At 61.6% G+C, this 9,555-nt stretch overlaps 1 protein-coding gene across 4 annotated transcripts; it reads left to right on the top strand.

The window, feature by feature from the left end:
- The first annotated feature begins 292 nt into the window (after positions 1-292).
- On the top strand, positions 293-7,220 carry Ogfr (opioid growth factor receptor). 4 transcript variants are annotated; one of them, XM_023704333.1, is made up of 7 exons: positions 293-525; positions 2,512-2,580; positions 3,266-3,344; positions 4,080-4,158; positions 4,858-4,924; positions 5,422-5,570; positions 5,972-7,220. In XM_023704333.1, exons 1-7 carry the CDS (start codon positions 349-351, stop codon positions 6,912-6,914), a joined length of 1,563 nt encoding a protein of 520 aa, XP_023560101.1. In that variant the 5' UTR covers positions 293-348; the 3' UTR covers positions 6,915-7,220. The 4 variants fall into 4 exon arrangements, with proteins under 4 accessions (XP_023560101.1, XP_004644253.1, XP_023560103.1 ...); XM_004644196.2 differs by having other exon boundaries at positions 294-525; positions 5,984-7,220; XM_023704335.1 differs by having other exon boundaries at positions 309-525; positions 2,517-2,580; positions 5,984-7,220.
- Positions 7,221-9,555: the final 2,335 nt, after the last annotated feature.

Raw genomic sequence — 9,555 nt, 5'->3', positions numbered from 1 at the left:
GGTCGGGGCCAGACACCTTCCTGGACGACCCGTTAAGGCTGGCTTGGGACTCCTTGGGGTGTGCACCCAGAGGGAACGGCCACACCCCCGGCGGCCCCAGGAGGGGGCGGGAGCGGAGCGCCGGCACCCCCCAGGTCGGTGGGCGGAGCGCCGGGCAGCCCCCCCAGGTCGGTGGGCGGAGCATCTGGCAGCCCCTCCCCGTCGGTGGGCGGAGCGCCGGCACCCCCGTCGGGTGGGCGGGGCCTGATGCGGCCCGTGCCAGGTGGGCGGGGCCATGAGGCCCCGCCCCCCCGCTTCCTCCGGTTTCGCTTTCGCTTCCGCTGGGAGCGGTGTCGCCGCTTCCCGAGCATGGACGACCCTGACTGCGACTCCACTTGGGAGGAGGACGAGGACGCGGAGGACGGCGAGGATGGCGAGGAGGCCGGCGCGGGCGAGGCGGGCGACGCGGACGCCGGCGACGAGGACGTGGGCGCCGAGGACGAGGGCGCGGAGGAGCCGCAGGCGGCCTGGCCCGGCTCACTCCAGGTGCGGCGCGGCGCGGCGAGCAGGCCCTGGCCGAGGCGGAACCGGGCCCGGGCGGCCCTGGCCGCAGGGGCCGAGGTCCTGCGTGGCTGACGTCGGGCCAGCGCCCCGGAGGGCCGCGCTCGTGCGTGGGTGGCAGCTCTTCAGGGTGCCTGAGCGCGGCGCTCGCTTCTCTTTGTCACATCCCTCGGCCAGCCCCGGTGGCCGTCATCAAGTGGAGCCCGCCTCTGGGCCCCGTTTCGCCGGCTCCTGCCGGTTACCTCCCACCTGGGGGGGCTAGCGGGGTCACCCTGCCTGCTCCTGCCCTCCGGCCCCCTCGGCCTGCCCGGCACAGGGTGCAGCACCCACCGGCTGAGGCAAGACGAGCTTGGGGGCATCCTGAACGGGGCCTGGGAAGCGTCTCTCGGGTGGCCTGCCGGGGCTCGCTGCCTGGTGGCAGCCTGTGGTGACTTCGGTTGTGCCGGTGTGTGCTCTTGGAGTATGCGTTCCGGGATGGATTCCTCCCGGCAGGGTCTGCTCGCTTTCGATTTATCTCCTTGTTCTGGAGTGGTCAGTGGAGTGCGCAGAGCGCATGAGGGGCTCCTGGGCCTACCCGAAAGGCCCGCACTGCCCTGTGCCCCCGGCACACCTGCAGTGCTGCAGGCAGCCAGGAGCTGCGGGATGGGCCTCAGGCCAGGTGGGGCCAGGCCCCAGGCAGGCTCAGGCTCTGGCTGTGCCCTCCACGTGGCTGTGATGTGAGATGTCTGGCCCTGCAAGGTGCCTGTGACCTCTGGTCCTTTCCCTCTGCCTCCTGCCTTCAGTCCTACCAGGAGGCCCCAAGCCCTGCCCCTGTCACACCCCCTCCTGCCGTGCATGCAGTCCTGAAGAGGTCTCAAGTAGGTGCCTGCACCTGACCCTGCTTCCTGGCTGCGATGCCTGGCGGCTGCTGCTGACCATACCCAACCTAGGGAGAAGTGGGAGTCCAAAGCGGGTTCTCCAGTCTAGCTTTCCTTCTAGCTGCCTCACCTGGACAAGAGCACCTTTTCACTGGCCCTGGTTTAGAAACCAGAAAGAGACAGCTCCAGACCCTAATTAGAGCCCCATCTAGTTAGGGCTTGGGGGCAGGAAGGTGCTCAGAGCTCAGATGAGGGGCTTCCCTCCTGCCCCTCCTGGGGCTCCCTGGACAGGCTGAGCTGTTTGCTGCCTGGCCCTTTGTGCTCCAGCCACTGTGGGCATAGCCATCCTGCGGAGCTGGGTCAGAACTGAGTTTTTATCATTCTTGTCACCAGTCACCTGGGATCCTGCCCTGGATCTCCAGAGGCTTCAGTTGCTAAGTGGGGGCAGCACAGAGCCCCTGACCTTGCAGAGGAGCTGTCCTCTGACAGGACAGGACAGGGCTGAAAGCTGGGTGGCTGGGGAAGAGGCCAGCTTCTCCACCTCTGGTTGAGGGTTAGGTGGGGAGTCAGACCCAGCTGGAGCTGCTAGGTCTTCTGAAGCTGTAAGTGGCGGTGTGGCTGCCCGTGGGGACACAACCTGGTGACAAGTTAGAGCACAGTGTAAAAGTACTGTGGGCTCAGTGGATCCTGGGGAGATGTAATGGGCTGTGACCAGATGAGAGTGGCGCACAAACCCAGCAGAGGAGGCAGAGCTGGGGCTTGGGGACATGAGAGTGCCAGTGGGGCTGTAGAAGTACAGAGTATGAAGTACCTGTCTCAGTCTGGGCCCTGCTGCCTCAGAGCAGAAACCTTGAATCCTGAGGACAGTGGGAGTCGGGCAGGCTGCAGCCTTGGCTGCCAGCTTCTGTTAGGCTTTAGGGGACTTCACCAGGGTCCAGATGTGTCCACTGGGAAACACCGACAGAAGCCAAGCTGGAGGGGCTGGAGAGGACCATGAAAGAAAGCTCACTGATAGCTGACCCCAGCTTCAATACTGGCCCATCACGGGTCTGCTGAGGGCCGGGGGGCGGGGGGGGTCTCCTACCGGAGCCTCACCCTGTCCTTCTCTTCCCAGTCCAGAATGACAGGAACCCGCAACTGGCGAGCCATGCAGGATATGCGCCGGTACCGGCACCACTACCCGGTAGGTACCCACTGCCCTCTGCTGCCCCCACACCCTGGAGACACGAAGACCCTCCTTTCAGGGTGGCTGCTATCCTACTGGAATCTCATCTTGGGTGGGGATTCTGAAGTGTCCTGTGTAGGGTCAGGTCCCTAACCGTCCCTTAATGCTATGGTGGATGATAAGAGTGCATTATTGTACCTCTGATCCCCTGGTCCCCAGCCTTTAAAGCCATGCCAGTGCTGGGGATATAGCTCAGTGGCACAGTGGCTGCCTCCCTGGAAGGCACAGGTCCTGAGTGCAGTTTTCCGTACAAAAAAACTCTAAAATCCATAGCAGCGCCAGCCTCTTGGCTCGGGTGTGCAGGTCTGGCGGAACACTCCCCATCAGAGTCCTACCACATGGGGTAGGGCTCTTGGGATGCGGTCCTCCTCAGAAGCTGTTCTCTATATCCATGCGTCCCAGCAGCCCTTGGGCTTGCTGTGAGGTGCAGAGCAAGGAAAGCCCCAGCCCGCACTGGTGGGGAGGTAGAGGTGACGCCACCCTCCATGCCTGGCCTTGCCTGCAGGGAGGAGCCCAAGCTGGGCTTCAGGGGCCTCCAGTCGGCCTCAGGAGACCCAAAGGTGCAGACACCTGTCCCAGGTGTGGGGTCTGGGAGGCTCTGGGAGATGAGCTCTGTAACCGTCTCCTCTGTCTGACTCTTCAGGACTTGGTGGAACGTGACTCCAATGGTGACATGCCCAACTTGAGTTTCTACAAAAATGAGATCCGCTTCCTGCCAAATGGTAAATGCAGAACCTGCGCCCTGAGCCGTGGGCGGTAACTTGGGACCTGATGCGGACGTCGGTAGCCTCACCATGCCCTCTGGAGGCAGCCGGGCACCAAAGTTTGGGGTAGGATTGGAGAACTAAGGGTCAGAGAGAATAGAGGAGGCTTTTCCATTCATGTCACCTCTGTCAAACTGCTGAACTCTGCTGCTGCCTCAGAAAAGCAATGTATGCAAATTGGTATGCTGCAATGGTTTTTGCATGGTTTAAAAATAATACTTTGTGACATAAAAATGATGTGAAATGAAAATTTCATTGCCAGTAAGGATGTTGGCACCTGCCCACACCACCCAGCTGTGCAGCCTCTTTCTTGCCATAACACGGTGGACAGACCTTGGGGCGCAGCTGGGAGCCTCGTAGGGCCTTTGCAGACACAGGGCCAACTTGCGTTCCACAGTTGAGTTTTGCTGCAGTTCTGTGCCGAGAGTTCCACAGCTAACACAAGGGCCCCTTTGGTAGCAATGAGGCTGAGTCTGGGACCCCCACCCAGGCATCGACAGAGCTTTGGTTTGCAGGTTGCAGAGGGGCCAAAGGCCTGGCACCCAAGGTGGTGCAGTGAAGGAGGCACAGATAACCGTGCTGGGCCCTAAGGAACTTGCGAGGTGAAATGGGGCGAGGGGGACTTTGGCCACACTGTCCCCAAGTCCTGTCAGGGTGACCTTTATGACTGACCGTGTGCCCATTGGCTGACAGGCTGTTTTGTTGAGGACATTCTGCAGAACTGGAAGGACAACTATGAGCTGCTGGAAGACAATCACTCCTACATCCAGTGGTGAGGGGCAGTGCGGGGCGGAGACTCGGGAGGGGCAGGGCCCTGGCCACTGCTGCCTCTGGCTGCTCCCTGGTATGCAGTGAGCACTTCATTCTTCCTGGAAGCCAGGGCCCACACTGCAGATGGTGCCTGCACCCCTGAGGGTGGGCATCACTGGGCACTGCAGGGTCTGTCCAGAAAAGACTCAGGCCTGTCCCAGATCACACTGGGAAGCAGAAGGGAGGCCTGCACAGGAGCCCATGGGGAGGTTGGGCCAGGCCTGTGCCTCAGAGCAGGCCCTCGGAGCCCCCAGGGAAGCTGGCGCTAGACAGTGCCTAACCTAGGGTTGGTGGAGTTTTTAGCTAAGCTTCAGTGAGACACCCCACCAACCTGGGAGGTCGTGATCTGGCCCCAGAAGAGCTGTGTGCCTGGCTTCGAGCACAGCCTGCTGGGCAGCTCACAGGGAACCTGTGGCATGGAGTACATCATGGGACTGACTACACACCCATGGCCTGAGAGAAGAGGAGCAGAAGGTGGAGAGAGCCCTAAGCTGAGGCAGCGAGTCAGCAGCTGAGCGTGTAGGCCGGGCTCCAGTGGGCCACGCTCCTCCATCCTGACCCCCGACTCCCACCCACAGCTTGTAGCCTGTAGCCCTAGGGTGGGCAGGGAGCTACGCACAGCCTCCTGCTCCTAAAGGGATTGGCCTTCGTGTCTACACAGGCTCTTTCCTCTGCGGGAGCCAGGAGTGAACTGGCATGCCAAGCCGCTCACACTCCAGGAGGTTGAGGTGAGTCCCCGCTTGGGCAAGGCTGTGGGCGTAGATCAGACAAAGCAGCCCTCCCTGTGCCCCCTCCCGTGCCACGTCCAGTGCCACCTTGGGCTGCCAGGATGGGGGTATCGGGACAGGAGCCTAAGATGTGGGGCTCTTCCCTCTAAAGTGACCCCCACCCCACGGTGTCCCTGCTGGCATCTAGAAATCTGCCTGAGGCTGGACGTCGTGTGGGGAGCTGGAGGGGCTTGGGCAGAGAGCAGCACCCTGTGGTGGGTAGAGGAGGTTCACAGGACAGACCGCCCTGCCTGGCTCGGGGAGTTCAGCTGTGGGACTGTAGCAGCTCAGAGGAAAGCAGGAGGGTTCTTCATGTGTCTTTTGTCATTTTGTTCTCTGCGCCTGAACCAGGATCTGAGGGAGGCGTCAGCTGGCCCGGTGTCCGTGGCCACCCTGACGTGCTCAGGAGCAGTAGTTCGGGAACAGCTGCTGGAGCTCTGCTAGTGGGTGTTTTCCAGGCTTTCAGAAGCTCCAAGGAAGTCAGGGAGCGGCTCATCCGGGCCTACGAGCTCATGCTTGGCTTCTATGGCATCCAGCTGGAGGACCGGGACACGGGTGCTGTGTGCCGGGCGCAGAACTACCACAAGCGCTTCCAGAACCTGAACTGGTAAGGACGGCTCTGCCCAGGGCCTCGGCGGTGCTGTCTTCAGGAAGGTGTGCAGGCCGGCTGGGGCCCCAGCACTGAGCGCCTGCTGCAGGCCTACCAAGGGGCACAGTGCCTGCCTGGTTGGGCTGCGAGGATTTGAAGGGAGTTCCTTGTCTTGGAGGGGTCGGTGCTGCAGGGACGCCCCCCTGCACGCCCTGGCCAGGATGTTGGGATCTCCCCAGCCCCTGCCAGCCAGCACCTCACCAGCTAGGGGTTCTCTGGCTTGCAGGCAGCTCCTCTCAGACAATGCGCCCCACTCATAGCTTCAGGTGAGTCCTGCACCCCAGGACTCGGGAACATCTAGAGGCTCAGCGATGGTGGGCTATGGCTGAACTTGCACCCAAAGCCTTGATTCACCCCAGTGTCATCCACAGGCGCAGCCACAACAACCTGCGCATCACACGCATCCTCAAGTCACTGGGTGAGCTGGGCCTGGAGCACTACCAGGCACCCCTGGCACGCTTCTTCCTCGAGGAGACCCTGGTGCGGCGTGAGCTGCCAGGCGTGCGCCAGAGTGCCCTGGACTACTTCCTGTTTGCCGTGCGCTGCCGGCACCAGCGCCGAGAGCTTGTGCACTTCGCCTGGCAGCACTTCGAGCCCCGCTGCAAGTTTGTGTGGGGGCCCCGCGACAAGTTGCTCAAGTTCAAGCCCCGAACTATAGCCCAGCCCCTGGCTGGCCCCAGGCAGGTAGAGGACACCCTCCAGGATGCCAGCCCCCAGAGTCAGGCCTGCAGGCCAGAGAAAGACCAGGGAGAGGACACTATGTCAGCCGATGGTCCCCAGGCGCTGAGTGAAAAGCTTCAGGACCCAGGAAACCTGGAGGGGGACCAGGAGGACCCAGCCAACCCCCCTAGCCCCAAAGAGAGCAAGAAGAGGAAGTTGGAGGCCAACCGGCGGGAGCAGGCTTCCGGGGACCTGGGCCCCCAGGGTGCGTCTGAGGTGGAGAAGATAGCCCTCAACTTGGAGGGCTGTGCCCTGAGCCAGGGCTCTCAAGACACTGGGCAGGCTGAGCAGCCCTGCCCCCAGCCCCCTGCAGCCAAGGTGGCAGAGGAGGTGAGGAAGCGGAGGAAGGTGGAGGATGCTGCTGGGGGTGAAAGGGGGGCTGCTGTACCGGAGCATCCTGGGGCCCAGAGCTGTGGGGGTGGGGGTGGGGCTGAGGGGGACCCAGAAAGCCAGGCAGCACTGGAGCAGGGTACTCCTGGGAGTCCACCACACAGGCCTGAGCCTGCCTCCACCGGAGCCTCAGAGGACGAGGCAGAAGGGGCGGCTCCAGCATGGCTCTCTGTCAGCCCTGGAAAGCCTTAAAGGCCTCGCCAGCCATCTTGGCCCTGCCCAGGCCCCGTGCAGGGCCTGGGACCCAGTGCCCTGTTGCTGGTTCCTGTTGGTGCCCAGCAGCGCTGACCTCTCCCTGGTGGTCGCCACAGGAGCCACCAGAAGGGCCGAGGCCCTGCCCTCAGGGAAGGCCAAGGCCTTGGAGCCTCCTTACCTCAGGGCACCCCACCCAGCTCCCCCGCTGAGCCCATGTTTGTAAGTATGGGGGAGGCCTCAGCAGGGGTCCATTTTCTTTGGTGCCAAGCAAGGCATTTTCTGAATAAATTCACTTGATTTTGAGGCGCTAGTGTGGGGCCTGAGGCTCTGTGCTCCATGGAATTGTTTTGTTTTTTTAATTTTATTTATTTGTGTGTGTGTGTGTGTGTGTGTGGCCAGCTCAGCCCACCAGGGGGCGGGGCTGGCTGGCATGTGGTGCTGGGGGATTGAACCACGGTCCTTGTGCTTTGCTAAGCTTGTTCTAAGTAGGTGCTTTAGACCACTGAGCCATCTCACGAGCCCTGGAATTGGTTTTGTAACACGTCCTTCTGGGCCTTCTGCTCCCCGCAAGGTCCAGATGGCCCAGCCCAGTGCCTGTCGGGTACAGCAGCAGCACAGCCTTCCCGCACAGGTCCCCAGGTGCGGGCACTGCCCCAGCCAGCCTTGTCCCAGCCTACCATGTCCTGTCCTCAGGGTCTCCCTGAGCCCAGGTCAGCCTTGCCTCCTGTCCAGTCAGCCTGGGGACTGCCGCATGCAGGGGTCTGAGGTGCTGCAGATAGACCTGGGGCCTGATGACCCCTGGCTCTGCCTCCTTGCACCCACCCCTCCTCCCTTGTGCCATCTCCCCAGGGCTCTTGGCCCTGTGGGCTCAGGCCTCCTCCCTGCAGCCAGCACCCTTGCTCCCCACATCGGTAGGCTCAGGCCAGTTGGGGGGCCAACTCAGCTCCCCTGAGGGACCATAAATGCCTTTGGGCAGAGTGGTGGAGGTTGAACACAGCTGGCCCAGCAGTGGGGTTTTCAGCACAGAGGGGAGACAGGCGCTGAATGGTGTAGGGCATCACTTCAGTGGGTCGCTCTGACTGCAGGTGCCCAAGGAATCTTCCCACCTCTGAGAGGGGGTGGCCCACCTGCCCATAGGCTTTGAGAAGAGCAGTGTTCCCAGACAGGAGAAACCAGCTGAGGTGGGTACCAGAGCTGGGTTCTGGCAGGTGGGTGAGGCTAGCACACTCCCTGCTCCAGCCAGCAAGGGCTGAGCAGAGGTGGGAGTGGCCTTGTGACAGGGCCAGAGTCCAAGCTGGGGAGGCCGTGCGGGCCCTGTGCGCTGGACCACAGCCCTCACCTGACGTGAAGGCTGCCGTGCTTCCCGAGCTCCCCATGGGTGCCCTGCCTGGCTGCACCCTAAGGAAGCTGGAGCAGGAGCAAGGGCGCCACCCCGGCTTTCTCAGGAACAGGACCTTGTTCCCAAGGCTGGGATTAAAGGGAGTGCTCTGAGGCCCTCATCCCACCCCTGCAGTCTGAGCGGACCCCACCCTTGTCATGTGACCTCTGAAGAAGCTAGTCCTAGATGTCTGGGACTCTGCAGGCCTGACCAAACACCACCCACTCTCACACACCTGAGGCAGTCTCCAGGATGTGAGGGACCCAGAACAGCTGACTGCCTTTCCTGGCGGAGGACTCTTGCCAGTTAACCATCCTGGGCAGAGGTAGAGTGATACCTTCCCATTCTGTCTACTTCCTCATCAATTCCCACCATTTTGGAAGTCAGTTCTGTCTTGAGATTAGCAGCCCCAGCCACAGGTTGCAAACCCTAATATAGCATTTCTTTGAATGCCGAAGAGGCGCAGAGGCAGCCAGGCCCCTGCCAGTGTGGTGAACCCTATAAGCCATTTAGTCCTTGAGCAGTGCCTGGGCACTGTCACCGTGGGGTCTTGCCACACAGCCCTAAGTTTCCTGTTCAGCCTGTAACTCCAGCTCTCGGGAGATTGTGACAAAAGGATTATGACTTCAAGTCCAGCCAGAATGACGTATCCAGACTCCTCAAACCCCACTACCTCAGAAAGAGTCCTGTCCATGAGAGGGTTCCTCCTGCCCAGGACCCTGCTGCTGCACCCCTCTTGCCCACGGTCACTGTTTTGCCCCATTGGAGAACAGCAGTCAGACAAGAGTGGCTTTCTCAGGTGGCTGCCCCAGACAGGCCCCTCAGGACAGCCCAGGCTTAGGGCAGGGGCCCTGGGGCTCTTGGTCTGCAGTCCTGGGGCTTCCCTGTCTCAAGACATGGCTGTCAGGTGCCCTCTGCCCACAAGTAGGTCCTCATTGCCTTGGGCAGCCTGAGGGCTCCTTGCCCCCTTCTTTTCTTTCCAGTTTCAACAGATTTTATTTACTCATCCCCTAAGAGCAAAATCCAGAAAATAGCAACCCACTGCACGAACAGTGCTTAACACCCTCAGCCGCCCTCCCCTCCTCCCACGAGGTCTGCTCTCCTGCCACACACCGCTGGGTCAGGCTGCCACAGGACGAGCCGTGGTGACAGGCAGGTGGCATCTGTGCACACGCCGTCAGGTGCCTCGCCCGGGCAGGAAGGGAAGAAGTTTCTGCAGATGGCCCCCTTTCACAGAAATTTATCACAAAAAAAAAAAAG

Source organism: Octodon degus, unplaced genomic scaffold, assembly GCF_000260255.1.
Source record: "Octodon degus isolate 3935 unplaced genomic scaffold, OctDeg1.0 scaffold00194, whole genome shotgun sequence".
In the NCBI taxonomy this organism is placed as follows: Eukaryota; Metazoa; Chordata; class Mammalia; order Rodentia; family Octodontidae; genus Octodon; species Octodon degus.
The sequence above is the reverse complement of the archived record's forward strand: the minus strand, read 5'-3'. Positions and strand labels throughout refer to the sequence as shown.

Coding starts and splice junctions, on each gene's coding strand:
- Ogfr (XM_023704333.1), top strand. CDS start 349: ATGGACGACCCTGACTGCGACTCCACTTGGGAGGAGGACGAGGACGCG. Junction 2,581..3,265: donor GGTACCGGCACCACTACCCG/GTAGGTACCCAC, acceptor CTGACTCTTCAG/GACTTGGTGGAACGTGACTC. Junction 5,571..5,971: donor CGCTTCCAGAACCTGAACTG/GTAAGGACGGCT, acceptor GATTCACCCCAG/TGTCATCCACAGGCGCAGCC.